General features: G+C 36.9%; 2 protein-coding genes across 3 annotated transcripts; one reads left to right on the forward strand and one right to left on the reverse strand.

Annotated features, from left to right (window-relative positions):
• The first annotated feature begins 655 nt into the window (after positions 1–655).
• Positions 656–4,402, forward strand: LOC110790510 (pectate lyase). Its single transcript, XM_021995302.2, has 4 exons — positions 656–1,047; positions 1,528–2,182; positions 2,953–3,195; positions 3,887–4,402. The coding sequence occupies exons 1-4, from the start codon at positions 830–832 to the stop codon at positions 4,109–4,111; spliced, it is 1,341 nt and encodes a 446-aa protein (XP_021850994.1). The 5' UTR covers positions 656–829; the 3' UTR covers positions 4,112–4,402.
• Positions 4,403–5,178: 776 nt separating this feature from the next.
• LOC110790498 (uncharacterized) lies at positions 5,179–18,339 on the reverse strand. 2 transcript variants are annotated; one of them, XM_056829280.1, is made up of 13 exons: positions 16,731–18,339; positions 15,768–15,939; positions 12,095–12,207; positions 11,234–11,329; positions 11,024–11,093; positions 10,592–10,647; positions 10,085–10,135; positions 8,470–8,574; positions 8,333–8,377; positions 7,619–7,727; positions 6,817–6,996; positions 5,606–5,692; positions 5,179–5,511 (listed from the first exon to the last, which is right to left on the reverse strand). In XM_056829280.1, the coding sequence occupies exons 1-13, from the start codon at positions 18,198–18,200 to the stop codon at positions 5,492–5,494; spliced, it is 2,574 nt and encodes an 857-aa protein (XP_056685258.1). In that variant the 5' UTR covers positions 18,201–18,339; the 3' UTR covers positions 5,179–5,491. The 2 variants fall into 2 exon arrangements, with proteins under 2 accessions (XP_056685258.1, XP_021850979.2); XM_021995287.2 differs by having other exon boundaries at positions 6,791–6,996; positions 16,731–18,337.
• Positions 18,340–21,254: the final 2,915 nt, after the last annotated feature.

Genomic DNA, 21,254 nt, shown 5'->3' on the forward strand with positions numbered 1-21,254 from the left:
TCTTCCAGGCTCCGATTTGGCTAAATGGATCAAGTTAGGGTAGAGTTTATTAAGAAGTAATGTTTGGAAAGTCCGATACAACCAAATTGGAGATTCAAGGAGGACCCCTGTCAAGCCAAACCTCGTCACTAAAGAAAGTCACGGCCTATTTAGCAAGACGATGAGCAACCTCATTACATTCTCTATAGCAAGTTATTATTGGTTGAAAATAGTTGAATGGTGAGTCAAATGAACCATTAATTAGTCAACAATAAAGAAGAAGAAAAACGTTATGCATCTCTAATCAAACAATGTTTACAACTTTCCTTTTCCACAAGGGAAAATGAGTTGTAAAAAGAACCACGAAGGGCAAATTATACAACCGCAATCGAAAGAGCTGAGTTTAACCAATTAACTGATTAAGTTAGTTGATATCCACACAAGGGGAAATTAATGCGAGGATTTTATATTTTTATTCTACACTCGATTCTCAAGGTTACAATTGACAAAATATTATTAAAACGTGAAAAATAAAACTAATGTCCCTTAAATAAGTTTTGGATATCCACTAATCATTTGTGGTCTACTAATCTTCTATTTTTAAACTAACCATATTTTGTGATAATCACCTTCCTTCTCTCTCTGCTTCCCATTTCCTTTCTTCCCTTGTTTTAGAATTTCCGTTCTTTATACCTCCATTTCCAACTAACAATAATGAATTTTCGATCTTGGAGGATTCAATAATAGATTTCTTTTTTTAAAAAAAAAAACCGAAAAGAAAAAAATTAAAATACTTATACATAAAAAGAAAAAAAAATATTTGTAGGAGATAAGAAGGAAAAAACATATAATGATAAAAGTTACAATACTTAATAAGTTCTTGTTCGTCGTGTTTGTGTTTGTGTTCGTGTTTGTATCGATCGTCCCCCTTCACCCTGTACAGGCTAACATTGGTGATTACGATGACCATTGGAAAGCCCGTGAGCTGGAAGCTAAGGAGAATGCAGCTAAGGCTTACCATACCGATCCACACGAACTTTGTCACGATTTTCACAAAGAAGTCCGCAAGTATGTTATAATCCATCTATCTTTTCTTACAATGCCCGGCCCGGTCCTATACAGGACCTAGAGGCCTAGGTTTCGAGTCTAGACGATTCCTAGATAGAAAAAAAATTAAGTTTTTTTCTATTGGAAATAAGTACACAGTGTTGAATCACCGATATATATTATTCATCCTAATTGTCAATAGCTAGAAATAATTATCCCAAATGATCCTAATACTTTTTTGTGGCTTATTAATTACAACTTTGCAAGAATAGGTCCATAAAGATTGATTAGAATGAGAAATGAGAAATGAGAAAAGCCAACCAGAATATGTTTATACATCTAAAATTCTCAATCCCCCACCCCATATTTTTCTCCGGGTGATGTGACATATTCTGGTTGACTTTTCTCATTTCTCATTCTAGCAAATCTGTAGGTCCATATATATATAAGTCAATAGTTGTTATTAGTAATAACAATTGTGTTATATGTTTGATGACACAGTGATGATTTACATGAGACCAACAATACAAGAAGAGCCCTAAGGAAGTTTAGTGGTGCATGTCTAGCTGCCAACCCAATAGACCGGTGTTGGAGGTGTGACAAGAAGTGGGCCCGGAACCGCCAAAAGTTAACCGAATGCGCCCGTGGGTTCGGGCACAAGACCACCGGGGGTAAAAACGGACGAATCTACGTGGTCAGCGATAACTCGGATAATGACATGGTGAACCCTAAGCCAGGAACCCTACGTCATGCAGTGATCCAAGACGGACCACTTTGGATCACCTTCAAACATGGCATGGTTATTAGGCTAGCCGAAGAGCTAATCGTGTCGAGCAACAAGACGATAGATGGCCGGGGTGGGCACGTACACATAGCCGGCGGGGCCGGGTTAATGTTACAATTTGTGGACAATGTGATCATACATGGTGTACACATACATGATATTAAGACGGGAAATGGAGGGATGATACGAGATTCTATTAGCCATTACGGGTTTAGGACGGCTAGTGATGGTGATGGTATATCCATATTTGGGTCTACTAATATTTGGATTGATCATGTTTCCATGTCTAGATGTATGGATGGTTTGATTGATGCTATTGAGGCTTCTACTGCTATTACCATTTCTAATTGCCACTTCACTGACCACAATGATGTAAGTATATAACCTAATTAACTCTCTCCCTACTCTATTTTTCCGGGTGCATGGAGATCAAGCCACAAATATATAGCTAGTCGTGTAGACAGAATTCGATTACAGGTCTTGCATGCATACCATAGTCCATAGATCTCCAAGACTTTATCGACCAATTGCAAGGATATAAAGGATCGATGTTAACTAGTGCAATCTAAAGATGGTTGTGGGTTGGATTGGGTCGTGCTTCATGTTCAGCCTACGTCCTTGAGTCTGAACAGGTTCAACCCACGTAAAGTCCACTTGTTTTGTGTCGGTCCGGGTTGTGCTGAAAATTTCAAAAAGACGGACCAGGCACGGTTCAAGCTCACGTTCAATTCCCTCGTGTTGGGTCGGACCGTGCCTTTATGGAGCCTAATTTTACTTAATTTAGCGTGATTTGTCGTGTCGTGTTTTTTTAAAAAAAAAAATTGGCCCTAGTCCAGCCCACGACTTCGAGCTTGAGTCGGGTTGTGCCTTCGTGGAGCCTAATATTACTTAATTAAAGCGTCGTATCGTGCTTTTTTCAAAAAATTTGGACCGGATCCAGCCCACGATTTCGTACTTGAGTCGGATCGTGCTTTTTTTGTGTCGGTCGGGGCATTTTTGGTGATGGATCATTTTTTACTTTTTTTCGTGCCTCGGGCCGGGCCGGGCCGGTGCCGTGTCATATTTAGTGTAATGATTAGAAATTGTGCACGTTCTTAAAAGTATTACGTAATGACTAATGAATGTACATTATTGATGCATAGGTGATGTTGTTTGGAGCAAGAGATACGTCCACAAAAGACAAAATAATGCAAGTAACACTAGCCTTCAACCATTTCGGAAAGCGTTTGATACAAAGAATGCCAAGATGCAGATTCGGATTCTTCCATGTCCTTAACAATGACTACACTCATTGGGAAATGTATGCCATTGGTGGAAGCCAAAACCCTACTATCATTTCTCATGGAAATCGATTCATCGCCCCTCCTAATCCATTTGCTAAAGAGGTACCATTATAACTTGAATGTTATATGATCATTATTTTGCGAATGTGACATGTTATTTTGCGATAAAATGCGAACTAAACATTCATCATATTACGACCTATATATTAAAACACTATGATTAAGGACCGACAAATCTAGTGGATGATCCAATAACTTAATCACCCGATAAAATTAAACGGAAGAAAATCTGAATTAAATAGATGAAAACGGGGTGATAGATGCGGATCGGATTTAGGTGATATTTTTTGGTTTATCCCATCACCCATTAACCAAATATATATTATTTTTACTTTTATTTTGAACATAATAGTCTTCATTTCTTTTTAGAAAGCATGATTATTTGTTTAAGCTGGTGTTTATTGAACTTTTTGGTAATATACTGATGAGAAGTAGCTTTATGTGTCATAAGTAAACCTAGAAATATGCACTTTTGGGTTAATTAATTATTAGGTGGTAATTTTTTTTAATGATCTAATAATTTTCATCCGAAAATCACCCAATCCACTCAATTCGCCAGCAAGTGATGGATGGATAGAATATGGTTGATGGATAAACCAGGTGACAGATGGAGCGGGTGATCCACCCAATCTGAACCCGACCTTTCCATAATTTCATCCCTAATTATGATGAATTTTGTGACTAAAATTAGATTGAACCTATAAGCTAAAGTTTTGATAATGATGAATATTAGGTGACCAAGAGGGAATATACACCATACAATTTGTGGAAGGATTGGCTATGGACGTCGGATGAAGATATAATGTTGAATGGAGCATTCTTCAACCAGTCTGGAGATCTATCAAAGAAATTCTCCTACACAAGACAAGATATGATCAAAGCTAAACCGGGAAGTTACGTCAAGCGCCTCACACGCTTTGCCGGTGCCCTTAAGTGTAGGGAAGGCTTTCCATGCTAAATTAGGATTATCTACCTAATTAAGCTACTTTGTGATTAATGGGAGACGAGTAAACAGCAGTTAAATGGACTGTGTTGTAAGGAGTATGTTCTAGTTATACCGTCCCAAATGCTTTGTTTTTACGTGTAATTCTTGCTTAAAAATAAAGGAAAGAACAAAGAGAGAAATGTATGAACAAAATCAAGCAATGTATAGCTTTGGTTTTAATGAAAAAAATGAAATCATTTCATGTATAAGACCATACAATACCGTAATCGCACCTCGCTAATTGAAAACTTAACTGTTGTAATCTTTCTCTGGAGTAATTATTGGATTATCATCAAGGATAACGTGAGAACTACTTTGCCCTCAAAAAAAAAAAAAACGTGAGAACTACTTTTTTTTTTTTTTGACATAGGCTTAAATTTGCATAGAACTTAAAAACATGATTACAACCTATAACTAAAAGCTACCAAAACATTACACTGGGCTTTAGTAGCTATTATACAAAAACTAATTAACACAAAAGAATTAGTTGCTTCTCCTTGTATTCCCTGGTTGCTCAAAACCAGTGGTTTATTTCCACATTTGGTTGTCATTTCTTCGTCGAGGACAAACCCGAAGCTGGAATGGTAGACTGTATGAGAGATCTCTGGAAACCTATGACACTTGACAGACAAGAAAAGAAGGGGAAGAAAAGAACCTTCACGAGTTGGTTGAGACAACATTATAAGCGAAACACTTTGCTCACCAAAAAGAGTCATTGCCCATGACTCAGAAAGCATGCTATGAACCCCCAAAAATTGAGGAGCAGCGCTTAAATAAAGGATTTTGAAAGCAACCAGAATAAATCTAACCGCTAACCTAAAATGAGAATTAAATGAAAAATTAACTCTCTAGAACCAACTAACAACCAAACCCCATGAACAAAAAGCCCTACTTCCACACAAACATTCACCATGAGAACTATTAGTTTTAGTATGATAAAAAACATAATAAGACATGAACTTTTCAATGTACAAAAACGAAAGTGGATTTTGTTGGTTTCACGCTTTCTGCCATTCGAAATTATCGATAATTGCATAAGCTTAGCCAAACCTCATTATTGATTTTGCTTAGAAGATCTTAATTGGACATGATTACATACAAAACCTCCGAAGAATCGGAGAGTAGGGGCAGGAAATACAATGTTAATATATAACAAGGAAATTGGCATAATCCTAATCAAAGGGATTAACTACAAAATTTAATATGGCACATCAATCCTCTTCTGCAACAAGACCTCCAATACGTTGCCGTCTCCTGTCAAAAACAGCTCTGAAGGACTCTTGTTCTGCTCGCAGCCTCTCTTGAAACACTTTATGTGTCTTCGTCTCTGCGGATTTTCCGGTTGCGTCTTCTTTAGGTAACGGGTTTGACTTCTGTGGAAGTTGAAGCAAAAAATTTGTAGTTTTACACAACTAACTTGAAAATATCAGATGTTAAATACGGAGTTTTTCAAGTGCGTAAACCCACCAAGTTGTAACCTGCACCAGGGCCAATGACTAAAGTCCCCACGTTTGCTTTCTTGACAGCACCAATGGAGAAACCAGTACGGCCACCCTATAAAACAGCAGCAACAAGCAACCCTAAGTATGAAGGGAATTCTACAAGCAATAAGCAACCCGAGCATGGAAGTAGTTCAACATTGAGAAATTGCTTGCATGACATTACAAGATGGAAACTCCTGAACTTAATATAGTACTTGAAAATGAAGCTAATTTTTAAAGAATGGTCACACAACAAGTCAGCAATAAGAATGAAAAGCAACCATTTAAGCAATCCTCTCGGATAAATCTAGAAATTTTAATCAATTTGCCACACAATCAGAATTCTTAGGGTAAATCTTTTGAAGGACAAGGCCAAAGAAAAGAATTAAATTCAAGGGGCAGCACTAATTTAGAAGTGGAGACTGTAATTTCTTTCCCCTTTTTTTGATTGAGAATCAAAGGGGAAAGATTCAAAGATTCATTTGTTCTTTTGGCTATGGGATGTAATGGACTAAATCAAAATGGCTCTTAAAACCTCTCCGCTTCCTTTCCATGAAGTAGAAGATGGTCTTCCCGTTGTCGTCCCGTTATCGCTTTTGGGTTAATTGGAAACAGCCTCTCTGCAATTGCAGGGGTAAGGGGGTAAGGTTGCGTACACCCGACCCCCCTTACCCCGCTTCTTGTGGGATCTTTGAGGTAATGGGGTAATGATAATGTAATCAAAGGGGAAAACATAAAATTGAATTTTGACAATCAAAATGCTTGAAAATAACATGTGAATCACAGATAGGTATGGAGTTTAACCATAGGAAACACCCAAATTGTTCAGTGATATAGAACAAAAGTTTTAACATATAAAGCTACTCCCAGAAACAACAACTAATCCCACATGAGATTCAATTTTTAACCAAAAGGACACTAAATTCCATTTAAAGGTTGGCCTTCAGTCAATTTCATTCTTGAGATTACACATCTGACTTTCTGGTTATAAATAGACAAATGTAAAACAGGGACAACCTTCTGTTCCACACTCAAAAATTTGAAAGGCATTACAGGAAGACAACAATACACAACCAAAATATACAATAGTGGGACCACTATACATGACTACTGACCGATTACAGATCAAACATGTTGATGCATAGAAGGGTTGAAAGAAAATATATCATACCTGATCACCCCAGTAAACAGATTTACCTTCTCTCCCATATGTTTTGACCAATCCAGACAGAACATTGGCCTTGCCCTTCAAAACTTCAGTTCTCTCATCGTCATCACCATCCAAATTGCCTGACCATTTACTACGTCCTAAATCTTTGACTTCTTCTGTTGGGTGACCAACCTCCGCATCCCAGTTCCTCTCATCCTTCCGTGAAGCTGTATTTTAAAGACCAAAAACATAACCATATACCCTTCCTCTCTAGCACGATTGTTGGGTCATACAATTAATTGCCGCTTCCAAAATGATTATGATAAAATAAAATAATAAAAATAAAAAAGGGAGCAATTAAATGCTAAAGCCCTTCCAAAATTTTAAAGACGGACATGGCATTATGGTCCTTTACCTTTTTAAAAGATTGTAACTATTAGTGAGGGACTCAGTAAAAAAATCCAGCAATATAAAAATTGGCAACCAGCATACGCTCAAGTAAGTTAATCAACCAAAGAGTATCACAAGATTTGGGTCACACATGCATATAGCATACAGCTTTTAACCATATCTCCACCAAGAACAGAAGATACATCCCAAAATCTAAGGTCTCCAACCATAGTTTCCATTTTTCAGTAAATTAAGACGTTCAGAAAAAAATAACCACTAAATGAAAGAGTGTGATCACAACAGTTAAATATACTCCGCACTTTTTTTCTAATTTTAAGAAGTGAAATAGACAAAAAGTTTCCACTCCCAACTGTATTGTTACTTTTGCAAGACTTTCCCGTTAGAAAGGTGAAAATGTGCCTATGGGAACAGAATATGATAACAAAGGCTGAATCATACCATAAGGTCCAAGGTCTCCCGCTGAAGAAGTAACCGTTTTCTCAGCTACCCTCTCATCTGACTTAAACAAGCCTCCATCAACATCCCCATCTTCTGTGTCCATGTCAACCTGAACAAAATTACACCAAAAGCACATGGGATCAAACTGCAAAAATATCTTTACACCAGCAAGCAGACCTTCACACCAGTTTGTTAGGCAATAATAAATGGCATATGGTAATGAAATTATACATCCTGTGTTCTTTAATATGCAACACTTTCCTTTTGGGGAAGTTGCAAAATGATTGCAACGTTACTTACTTTGGCAAACAGCTCTCTATAACTCTGTCCTCAACACATGGTTCCCTCTTTTTATCTCTCTCTCTCTACCTCTCTCCTCTCCTAAAAACCGCTATGTTGCAATTTTGTTTAACGGAGGAAGCAAGTAAATTTTGCAAAGAAATTCATGCGGCAGCAATAATGCTTCCTCACCACTAAGTATGTGCTTTTCTTCATGGAATTTCCAATGTAAAATCACATAATCGGGGATAGAGTTGCACTGTAGGGACATTGGTATGAGATTTCTTTGCAAAAATTACATAAAAACTCATTGTTGTAATTTAATTACCACATACAAGCCTACCAAATAGGCTGTTAGATTTCTAAAACCTCCAAAAAAAACACTAATAATAGACTCGCCGTAATTTGAAAAATATAAAGAAAAAAGTTGTTTACCTCTTCTATATTGCTCTCCTTCAAATCATCTCCATGGAATATAGACTTTCAGAAATGAATTACACCCATATCATGTTAGAAAAAACTGGCTATCCATAATCTGAATAAGTTATAAACAACAGGACCACAGAATAAACCTTAACATCCACTTGCAAGTACATTGATGGAGCTTCTTCCCATTGGGCAGCCATCTTTTCCACATCAATCTGGGAAAAGCCATGAATATTCCTAGCAGTGCAACCCTGAAAAAGAAATTAACAGATATAAAAAACAAACAAAAAACGTATATGACGCAAGAAACAGTTCCCCGGAAAGCAGCAGTACCCTACATTGAATTATCAAAGAGTACCGGGGAAGGAAGAAATATTTTTAAATGTCATATAAATAAAGGCTTACAAAACCCATTTTGTTGAATCAAGGTCATTCCGAGACCGACGTTAAGTGACCAATTAGTGGGTTTTGATGGTTCCAAAATTCGTTATATGACCGCCGGATAGAATTCCCAAAATCTTAGGAGTTACAACAACGGGTCCTGGGATCTCCAAATTTGGTCAAAACACGTGTTTTACGCCTTCAAATTACGATAATTTGGACTTATTCGGACCCCGAAAAGTTAAGAGGTCCGAATGCTTCCCATGACATTTTAGCTGGCTATCTAAAAAAACGCATGTTGTAGAATCAAGTTCATTATGTGTCTTTAAGGGAGCAACTAGTGGCTTCAATGACTCCAAACTTCCTTTATGACCACAGGACACATTCCCCAATTTTAGGAGTATCGGATAACGGGTCCCGGAACCTCCAAATTTGGATAAAACGGTGTATGCCTTCATTTTTGGCAAATTTGGACATTTTTGGACCCGGAAAGGTTAGAGGTCTTTTCCCATATACCCCATGGATCCCCCGGAGGATATTGGGTGCTTAGAACCATCTACTTCGCCTCTTAAATGACATTTTAGCCGTTTTCTGCTTACGTCTGGTTTTATTGAAACAAGCCCTTAAAGGGCCTTTATGCGACTGATTAATGGGCGTTTATGATTCTAAATAACCCTATATAGTTATATACTTATATGACCCCAATATACATCCCCAAATCTCAAGACTTTTCGAAACCGGGTCCCAAAATTCTCCGGAAATGGTCCGATTGCGTGTATGTTCAATTTCGACTCCAAAGGACTTTTCCGGACCCAGAAAAAGAAAATCATCGAGGTGCTTCCCATGGATCCTAAGGGACCTCGGGAGGCCTACTAAGTGGTCGGAACCATCTAATTCATGTTATGTGCTTAGCGCCCAAGCATTGTGCATATGGTTCGATCGTTGTGCCTTGGGCATGTGGAGCTTGGGCCATGCCCAGCAGCAGCACAGCGCCCATGCCAGCACCAAGCAGCAGCCCCCATGCCCAGCGACCACGCAGTAGCTCCCATGCACATGCACCAGTGCCCATTTTCCATGCACCAACACCCTTCACTTGGGATTTTTTTTGGCCAAGGCCTGTCCAACGTCCATGGATTCCCCCCCCCCCCCCCCCCCACCCACCAATTTTTAAAGAGTAAAGACTAAGACGTACAGTGCATTAGCTGAAGAAACAAGGAGAGAGAAAAAGAGTAAGAAAGAGGGAACTCTTACTGTATAACAGACATCACAATTTCTACACAAGAGGTATGCATCATACCCAGTTGCCAGACATACTTTAAAAGGTATCACGTGAAGCCTAAACTATGACTAACAATACATTAACATCCTAAAGGAACTCACCGCTGGATCCTTGTATGGTGCTTCCAGCACGTATACTTCATAACCCGACCTCTGAGCAAAAAAGAAAAGACAGTCATTAGTCAAACTATCAAAGCAAAAAAAAAATACCAACTCAAATAGGAAAGAGCAGTTCAGTTATAAAATAAATGAAAGAAGCAGTAAAGGGCAGTTGGTGACGGCAAAGTCAAATCCAATAACAAGTTTAAGTCATTAGCATCAATATCAAGTTACAGCGATGATCTTAAGGCAGAAATAACATTTTCTTGTCTTTGTTGATGTAGCAAAATTATACTGCAGGCTTACAGCAAGAGCCTTAAGGTTCACAAACTAACACCAAATGATATCTAAAGACAAGTAAAACAAAGCCAAAACAAACAATGACGGTAAATTGACCAGCACGGATATTTACCCTTCTGAACTTGGAGGAGAATCTTTTGTCAGACCCCCAAAAGAACTTGAAACAGACAACAAAGCTCGCATAACTGGTTTTAAAGAGACAGAATATACCTTTGCAGTTGCCCAAAACTGAGCAAAATCAGCTACCCGCAGATTGCGGTCATCCACTAAGACGAGGCACAACAAATCAGCGACAAATGGGTCAATTGCCAATGAAAACTGCATCTGATGTCAGTGAAGATGAAAGCAGTGCAACTGCACCACATGACCGCTAAAACCCACAACTAAACTCAACAACTGAAATTCGAGAGTTCCTGATAGAACAAGAATAATATCCCAGCTACTTCTTGTATACATATATATATGCCTATATTTTTCTAAAGAACATACAGAGAATTATTTCATAACACAGAAAGCCTAACACAAATTGGTTTCATACAACAAGAATAAGTCATGCTATAGACTGAATGTGGGATTGGAAAAAGCATACCGAACTAAAATCAGAATTTTTTTACTAGGATAATCAAGTAACATTAACCATACCAATTACAAAGGTGAAGGCACCCTCCTCAAGAGTCTTCTTAAATGCTTTTAGCATGCTTGATCTGTAAGGCTGTTGCAGCAATCACAATTCGCAATTCAACATTTGAACAAAGCACGAGAAAAATGGGTAGATAATTTGTAGTTATAAACAAACCAGAAAATAAAGCAGAATCACATTAAAGACAGCTAAAACTTTCAATTAAGTATCACCTCCTCCATTTCAGGTTCATAACAATACTCTAAGACCTTCTTCATAGAAGGTTTCTTGAATCTTACAGAAGATTTTGAGGCTTCATTCTCATCAACCTATGCAGCAAAAGATTACTAATGAGCACAAGAAAATTCAAATGATTGTTAAATGATCTTCTACCATGCTAATAAAATACTCCAAAAAGATGTAGTAATGCAAAAATAGCTTCTGAACAAGGATTGCCTTTATTGAAAAGCGCACTTACTATGATTTCAAATTCACATCACATCCATATTCAAACACTACCTTCAAATTGAAATTTTAACTATGCTAGTTTGGTATTTCTCCTTCTGCATGATTTATCATCCAACAAACCACTTCTTCATAAGATGAAATAAAAAGCACGCATATAATTGGCAATTTAGCATACAATACAGGAAATATAATCTACATAGTATTTCTTATAATAAATTACAAGGCAACTGAACATTCTTTGTGGAACACAATGTTATACACTGGAAAATCAGATTTGTAGAAATGAGGAGGAAGATGAATTTGGGGAGAAAACGGGAAATGGTTGTATTAGCAATGCAATTAAATCATCACTACGAGACTAATCACCAAACCCTCAAGTGCCTGGACACTATCACTAAAAGCTAAAACAAAAAACTCAACCAATTTCTGCAACTTTTTTTCTTTCACTGATCTCCTCTATATAGTATATATAGGTAATTTCTGATTTCCTTCCCACTCTCAACTCTAACAAACTCACATCCATCCTCTCCCAGCTCTTCCTAACTAACTAATATTGTCATATCAATAGTACATCTCCCCCTAGGCTAGTCTATTGCACACAAAAGAATAAACAGCAAGAAACACACCTTCTCCACTTCCGTCATGAAATAATCATCCATGGAATGAATTCTGGGAGCTTTGCCACCATGTTCAACCTCCAAGTCACGTAACATCTTAGCCAAGTAGCTCTTTCCACTTCCTGCCAAAAAAAAAATTGTAACAGTGTTGAATCACATCCTTTTGTTCTTTGAGCTAACGTTGAATTTGATATACTACTGTGGAGATAAGATTTATGTACTTGCAAAAAACGTATAATACTACTACTCCTGTCCTATAGTCGTAAAATTTAGGAAATGAAAAAGACAATTAAAGGAACATTTTTTTTGTGACATTTCCCATCATTTCGGTTAATAGCCATTCATTGTAGGGCATCCAGGAGCATCCATAAAACTAAATTGATGACAATTAAAGAATGGAGAGAGTAGAGTAGTATGCCTAGTTAAGCTAACACATTTCTAAGGCCCAACTATGCTGAGCTTTGTTTCTTACACATAATGGTTATAGATCTACAGAAGTAGTAGAGTGGTTCCCAGAACAACATTGCAGTTGAGCTGAAAAGTACTCCCTCTGTATTTTAAAAAGAGATACACTTTCCTTAAACGGTCGTATTTTAAAAAGAGATACACTTTCTTTTTTTGACATGTCTTGGTCCCCACTTCCAATTATATTAATATTTCTTTCTTTCTTGTGGTCCCCACACTTACTCACATCATTTTTTTACTATAATAAATAATTCACCCACTACCCTACTTTCATCTTATTTTAATAAATTCAAATCACTTCCTAAAACTACGTGTCGGTCAAAGTGTATCTCTTTTTAAAATACGGAGGGAGTAATAAATTGACTTCCACTTTTTTAAGCGTGAAATGGCATATCTAATTCCTGCCATTTTCTTCTCTCAGAAATTCGACAAGGAAAGAACTTCCTTCAGAGTTTTATTTAATAGATCAATACTACTTGAGGAGAACACGTCAAATACTCAAGACTTGAGAACGCAAAACCTCATCCCAATCAATAACTTGCAGAGAAATACACATCTACACCCTCTTGCAAAACTGGCTAGCTGTTTTCTACTGTATTTACTATTTAAATAAGAAGCGGTTGTAGAATATGGTGAATCAAATGCCACAACAAAATCTTGAGTGAGAGAGGTCCAAGCTGTAATGAAAGGTGAGAAAAAAGATATAGAGAAGGTTCGGTGAACAACAGTTTCTAAGTTTCTAGTCTACTTTCTACAGATGCAGGAAGGATACTTGAAAACCGAATGATCTAAAATGAAAAGAAAAAGAAGTGACTTCAATAAACCACTCAAGGATTATTAGAAATTAGACTAGATCGCAATAATGCCACAAGTTACACCTTGTGGATGTTCAATATAAAACTGTAAGGAACTTTCTATTATAAATTTCTATTCCCCTTGTCCCACTTTAGTAGAGCTTATTTAGACATTTCGTTAGAGGTCGTTCTTAAGGAGTTGGCTCCAAGTACCATAATTATCTTTGATATTTTTTACGAATGCTGAGAACAAGCATATTATAATGATCCTAAGCATCAAATTCTGAATATAGTAGGAGTGATATGATAAAATTCATAATATAACTAACAAGATATTAGGGATGGCCTGTTATTTTGGGGAGTCCCAAAATTGAATGTGGCCTATTTAAATGGGACAGAGGAAGTAATGGTTATCAATTCTCTTTAGTTCTTTAAGATGCAGCCTGATGTAATCTAAAACACACCAAAGCTGTAGAAATCAACGGTCATATAACATAAACAATTGCAGAATGCTGCAACAAACAAGCAAACAAAAACGCTCAAAAGACTCGAAAAACAAGAACCTGCTACGGAACCCCCAAACCAAGACACAAAAAACAAGAACCTTCTACGAGAACCCTCAAACCAAGGCTCTAGGTTTATCACATTGCGTACAGTAGGAAAATGCATATTGACCTAAATATTTTTCAATATCAAACAGGGAAACCAATTTATGCGAACAAGGATTTTCACGGTTTAAACCACGTGTGCCTTTTGGAACATGGCTCCTTAAACTGTTTTCTTGAGATAGATTTTGTGAATGATGGTGTTGCCCTACTTTGGTTACTTAGTTTCTTGTGTATTTGGTGCCATACTGTATACTGGGAAGTGAGGGTAGTTGGATGGAAGTGAATGGAAGCTTTTATGATATGGGTATGTTGCTGAACAGATGTACTGCAGTCAAACTTTCACGGACTTATTTATATTTGTACTGGGTTAATTCAGAAGAAGAAAAAAAACTCATCAGCAGTTCTTTAGCCTGCTTGGTTTGTTGTAGGCTGCAGCAAAGTTCCATCAATCTTTTCTCTTTTGTGTTTTTGTGGTTTTGGCAAGACACTTAAGCTGATTGATTTTAATGGGTTTACCCCTATACCATGTCGTTACTAGGTCACATATCAAGTGGCAAGTTCTTAGCAAGGATTTGTATCTGTTCTTTGTGCTAATGAAGCAGCACCCTTTTCATTGGTCTGTGTTTTTTTTTTGCATGCTACGGTATGATCACGGCGCTCGTTAGAATTTTTTTTTCACTTGGTCAATATTATTGTCCTTGCAAGATTAATCAAGAAAGCAGCACAATTGATGAAGCCCATATATTGTTCTTTCAAAGGAATTGAAACAGCAAGCAACATATTGCAATAGGTCTACAATGTGTTTCCCTAGTTTCTTTGGTATAGAGTTTTAGTCTTGTAAGGATAATTTATTAGTTGTTAGAATGTTAAAAAGACCTGTTGTAACACTTTTTTTAAAAAAACATCAAAGCATGATCAGTTTCTTTAGATAAATGTCTGCTGGACTAATTTTACATAGGCGTTTCATAGTTTCATACTTTTTTTAAGGAACTAAAACAGCAAGTAAGCCCATAGCTCGTTCTTTTTAAGGAATTAAAACAGCAAGCAACAGATTGCAATAGGTCTACAATGTGTTTCCCTAGTTTCTTTGGTATAGACTTTTAGTCCTAAGGATAATATGTTAGTTGTTAGATAGAACTGTTGCTAACTCTTTTTTTTTAAATAAACATCAAAGTATTAGACTATTATCAGTTTTTTAGGTAAACGTCTGCTGGACTAATTTTATGCTGGACTGACTCTTTTTTTTACTCGTTTTCACAAGCTGATTTCGACTGGGTTTTACTGTATAGGGGTTAAATTTTGTTTATCAAATGTATTAAGGTTCAGGAATATTCTGGAACTTTATTTAGGTGTTTGCCTCTATAAAAAAGGCTTAGGTATAATTTTTTTCTTATATAGAGTTGAGCTGAGATTAAGTTCTTAAAGTTTTTTCTAAATCTTGAGAGGAATTAAGAGTGATTCTCTTTTCTCCCTCACATGCGCTTCAACTGTGGCTTCTTTTTTGTTCAATTTTGACCTGGTCGACTTAAAAGTTACAACTAACAACCAGATACGGTGAAGTCCGTATGACCATTGACCAATCAAAATTATATCATCTTCTGATTCTTCTGCAACATATGGGGAAAGTGTACCTTGAAATTACTTTAAGTGATACTGCTTGAAGGATAGTTTCTGTTCTAAGAAATTTGGTACCAAACAAATAAAAAAGTACTAGTAAAATACTCGGCAACATCCATCAGAAAACTTAGAACACATGAAGAATTCACAAAGAAGATAGCATGAGATTCAGCAACACGGGGCCAGCAATAAAAGTACCTGGTAAGCCTCGAAGTATAATCACAAAATGATCTGGACGAGATGTTCGATGAGGTGGCTTGATTAAGTGAGCAGCATCTATGACTTTTGGTTTAACTGGAAAACTATTCTTCGATGGAAATGTTCGGCCATCTCCATGATATTGTCTAAATGACGAAGTGCCTTGAGGATCCTGGAGAAAGGTAAAAGTTCATAAAGCTAAAAAATCTTTCATTTCAGTTTCCAATAAGGCAATGCTTTCAGAAATTGAAAAAAACAACAGCTACTAATAGTATGTAGTTGGTTTTAGAACCACTGGAATTGAGGCAGAAGCAGAACATATATTTGTATCTGATGTCAAACTAAGAAACTTAGTACCATATATTAACAATCAATTGTGAGCTTCATGGATAGATAACATTGCGAAACTCCTTATATAACATCAGTCTCAGTTGAGATGTTGTTATAAATATTCATTAATTTTGCTTAAAGGTTATAATAAAATTACCAAAGAAAAAGAAAGATTGCCTATTTAACAATTTATTGGAGTTGGGACTTGGGAAGTAATTAAAAAAAAGTAGCAGACTTCCCAAAACTATTCCAGAGTCAAAATTTGCAAGTGTCGCCAATAAGGCAATAATCAAACAGGAGATACCCTTATTTCTAAATAAAAGCCACATTGCCACACTAGGAGCAGCACTTGCTTCTAGTTACGATGCAACTATTTTCTAAGAGGTCGGAAATTGACTCTCCTTAGGACGTAGGAGGGAAGGGACCCTAGTAAGCTGCATAAACATGTATTCCAGGATAACAGCCATGAATTGGGTAACTCCATCTTTCAGCACGTTTATCAGAAGAAAAAACATTGGGTTCATATTTTCTCCTACCTTCCATTCTTCTACTGAGTAAGACAATCTCAGAACCAAACCCCACTAAAAACTATATAATCACATCTATAAGCATAGGGGAAAAGAAATCACTCACCCCTTGAAACACACCACGCGACATATGTCCAAGTTGAGAATTCATAGGCAAAGTTGCTCGTGAGTGAGATTTGGGAATTGGGGCATGTGAAGAGTGCACTGGAACTGATGAGCCAGCAGGAACAGGAAACAGCGAGGAAGACACTCTGGGTGGTGAAGATGAAGGGTTGTTGTCTGCTGGCCAATGACCTGGTGGCTCCATAGGTAGAGGGGGAGGTGGAGAAGCTGGAAGTGGAGGCTGCATATCAAATCCTTGTGAAGCATGTAAGTGACCCATGTTTTCAGAAACAGAGTTACCATAACCTCCCTGGTAATCCATATGTGGGACTCCATAATGAGGCTGTGTGGAAACAATATGATTACCAGCTGGAACCTGATAACCTTGAATATGGGGTGGCCTAGTTTCAATTGGCGGCCTTGGACCACTAAAGTGCTGTTGAGAACCGTGATCATGTCTTAATTGACCAGGTTGCTGCATTGCAGAAGGAAACGGCGGATGGCTGCTGGAATAGTGGTTTGATGTTGGCACATTGCTTCTCTGATCATAGTGCATAGGAGCATTGTTAGAATGCATTGACTCCACATTGCTGCCATAAAATCCCTCATTTGAACTATGAGGAATTCCATAGTTTGTGTGCTGATAACCATGTAACTGCCTATCATTATCATGCCCAATTCCTCCTTGTTGAAAACTTGTAGGATCCTGATTTTGAAATGTATTTCCCACGATATCCGATGCATTCCTTTTCATGCTATACCTAGATTCATAACCAGTCTGACATTCTAATCCATTCTTTTGATAATGAACACCATGTCCCACTCCCACGGAGTTACGCATCTCCCCATTGCTCGGTGGTCTCACTCCAAACTCACTCGGAATCCCAGGATCCCGACCACCAACATTCCTATCAAAACCTGAACTTGCTAAGGCATACCTTCTCATATCCCCACCAAAACCCGAATACGGCACTCCATGATCATGAACCAATTTCAATCTATCTTCCACCGGAAATTTCGATGACGAATAATTGGCATCACCCTGGCCCCCATCAACCCTTAATCTCTTGTTACTCCTATCATTCACATTACTATAATCACTCCCCATATACTCAGCATCCCCATAACCATGATTTTGCATTGAATATGGACCTCCATTACCAGTCCCAAAATTCCCCGCATGAGGAAAACTAGGGTTTCGATTACTATACCCAGGATCATAAAATGGGTCACCCGGATTATTATAAATGGGTCGATTCATATTAATTGGTCGAAAATTGGGATCCAAATTAGGTGCAGAATATGCAGAGGGGTGAGGGTGAGGGTGAGGAGGACAAAACGGAAAGTGAGAGATTGAACAAGTTGGGCAGATATTACCTTGAATTGGGTGAGGACGCCATGAATGATCCATTAATTGAGAGCTCTGATTTACAGTGATTTTGCAGGGAGGTCTCGATTGAATCGATAATCTCATACGAAATAGAAAATTTGTGATGATTTTAGCATAGGATTCCTACTAATTAGGGTTCGTCTGAGATTTGTGAATTGATGTCTTCAGTTTCTAGTAGGATGGGTGAAAAAAGAAACTTGAGTTGAAAAAGAGGTGTTCATGGAAAATGCTGATTAATCGTTTGACCATTTTCAACGGTAAGCTAATTGCTACCTTGTCATGTCACTTAATATATCAAGCTACTTTTCTTTTAGCTAGTTGGTAACTTGGTACCCCAATGGCTAGCTACTAGCTTGATATTAATGTAATCATATTTGCCAATCAATATTTAAAATTTAATTTAATATTATTTCATTGGCCAATTTTTTTCAAACAAATTAGCTTGTTTAAGTTAATTTGCTTGGCCAAGCTAATTTATCATTTGGACTCCAATGGTTAAGCCAATGGCTTGGAATTTCTGAAATTTGCAAGCTAGTCCAAATGATAAATTGCTCTTAGGCTATTTTTCTTTGGGGATTCCAACTCAAATAAATAACACAAATTACGTGGCATAATTGTAAAAAAAAAAGTATAGATTTAAATTTAATTATGATTAAGATCCATTTTTATTCATTTAAGCTCAAAAGTTATTCATCTAATTTTTTTTCGTTTCTTTTTTATTTTCCTTGCCTATTTAATTACCAATATGCCATGTTATTTGAACTATTCACACATCACATTTATTGATAAATATATTTCTGTTTCTTTAAAATGGTTCATGGCTTATTGGTTGGTAATCACACGAGTTTTTTTTTTTGTGCAAATGAGATAGAGTGTAATAAATTACAATTGGGGTTGGAAGATTATCTGATACTTATTATACACGAGTTAATTAGTCTGGATTTTTCATTTTAATTAAATATTAATACCCACCATACTCTCCTCCTCTAACTAGCACCTATGTCCCCTCAGAAACAAAAAAAAAGGAAAAAAAAAAAAAAAGACCTATGTAACTGATAGTAGTTTATCAGTCATTATAGAATGTGAAGAAAACACAACAAACTGGAGCAAGGAATCCTAGAGTTCCCAAAGCTTTCCTCATAAATGTGCCACCATTTTGCTACTCTTTCAAAATCTTCATTTTACCGTCAAGTTTGTGACTCGTTTTTCATTTGTCAACGCAAGCTCCAGTGTTGATAGTACAAAATTGACACAATGATAACGGAAATTACATTGGCACACCTAGTGGCTGATTTTTGAGGGAAGGTGTATGGGGTCTAGCCCCCCGTAAGCTCAGGAAATAGTCGATGAAGCCCAAAACAAAACTACTTACGAATCGTTTCAATGTTGAAGTCTTCTATCAGAATTGTGTCGTCATCTTGCTACTCTTTCATAATCTTTCCGATTGTCAAGTTTATGACCCAAAAAAACAAAGAATATGGTTAACAAAAGATAATGTTGAGAGGCTAGTGCCATTAGGCATTAGTCCATTACTAACAATAAAAATATAGTAGAGCATATAAGAGTGTGAGCAATTAACTCGTTACTAACAAAAAAAAGAGTAGAAACACATAAGGGCGTGAGCAATTGCCAGCAACTACTTTTGTTGCGCTGCCTTGTACATCAACTTCTCAAGTTAAGGTACAACCTCTCACAACGGTAAGTAACAACCTTCACGCTCTTATATTGATTGGGAACATTTGGAACTACAAAGCTTGTAGTTGCAGAAAGTAAATTGGCTCTACAAAGCTACAAGTCATATTTTGCTACAGTGGTGAAGCAACTAGCTCCAACTCTTATTTAATTGCAAGTTAGTCCTTTTATAATTCAAAGAATCGTCGGTCATGCTTTAATGGCCAGTGACGTTACGAACAATGAAACCAATAGATGAATATTGAATATCTAAAGGCGGGTGTCATATACGAACAATGAGGCAACTCATGAGTAACCTTATTTAAAACTATTATATTGCAAACGAAAGAAATACACAATTAAACCACTAAATAAACATCAAATGTATTTATTTATTTATTTTAATAAAAAATCATCAGGTACAATGGTGGTGGAAACATATCAAGTCCTTCTCCTTCAATAAGATAACATTGTTCAAACTTAATAACCTCGTTCGAGGATATTGTAGGAAAAACATGATCAACTACCAAGTCCAAACATGATCAACTACCAAGTCCAATCCCTATTGAAACAAACAAAATCTAACTATCAATTTACCACCTATCATTTAGCGTGAATAAAAATTTCATAAAATAATGATCTTTTACTGTGAGTGTCGAATCAGTGTCCCCATATCAGGCTCCACGATGTCCAGAGTATTAGACGTTCATCACGTAAATATAGTAACCTTCACAAAAGTCACATACACTTTTCAATTGGAGTAGTTGGGTCAGAATGTCCCGTCTTGTGCATTATGTACAGAACATGGCCCAGGCCCAGGCCCAGGCCCATCATGAAAAATAATTTATCATGCCAAATTTTCCCTTGTGTCAAGCCATACTTTTCCCATGCTAGATTGTATCTAACGACTAACAACGTACCTTGGGGCAGTGTATGGCCATTGGCCAATGACATCGACGCTTCTAGCCCAAAAGAAAATCAAATTACAATGAGGTTTAAATATTACACCATTAATGTAATAGTTGTAATATTAAGAATTTACCTAATTTTATTAGATTTTCAATTTATACAAATCTCGTGCATTAACACGACCACAAACTAGTTCTAAACTAAAACAGTGTGATGTTATGTAGTATTGTGAATTGTGATCCATAAGAACCAATACCAAATTTTTGATATTGATCAAATTATTCTCAAATTGTCGACGGTGCTCTAATAAATTTCAACATTTAGGTTAAAAGTACAATATTTGTTCTCCTTGGAAAAAATTCAACGATATGAACTCAAAATTACTCAGTTATTCCCCTTTTCTGTGCGACTCTTAAAAAATCTAGAAATATTATATATGCATCTCGGATATGTACCTGAACTCCTCCTACTTAGGGATGACAATTCAATATGAATCCGACATGATCAGACGAAAAAAATCCCTACCCGACTCCAAAAAGTGAAAATCCTATCCAAATT

The sequence above is a fragment of the Spinacia oleracea genome, chromosome 5 (assembly GCF_020520425.1).
Source record: "Spinacia oleracea cultivar Varoflay chromosome 5, BTI_SOV_V1, whole genome shotgun sequence".
NCBI lineage: Eukaryota > Viridiplantae > Streptophyta > Magnoliopsida > Caryophyllales > Amaranthaceae > Spinacia > Spinacia oleracea.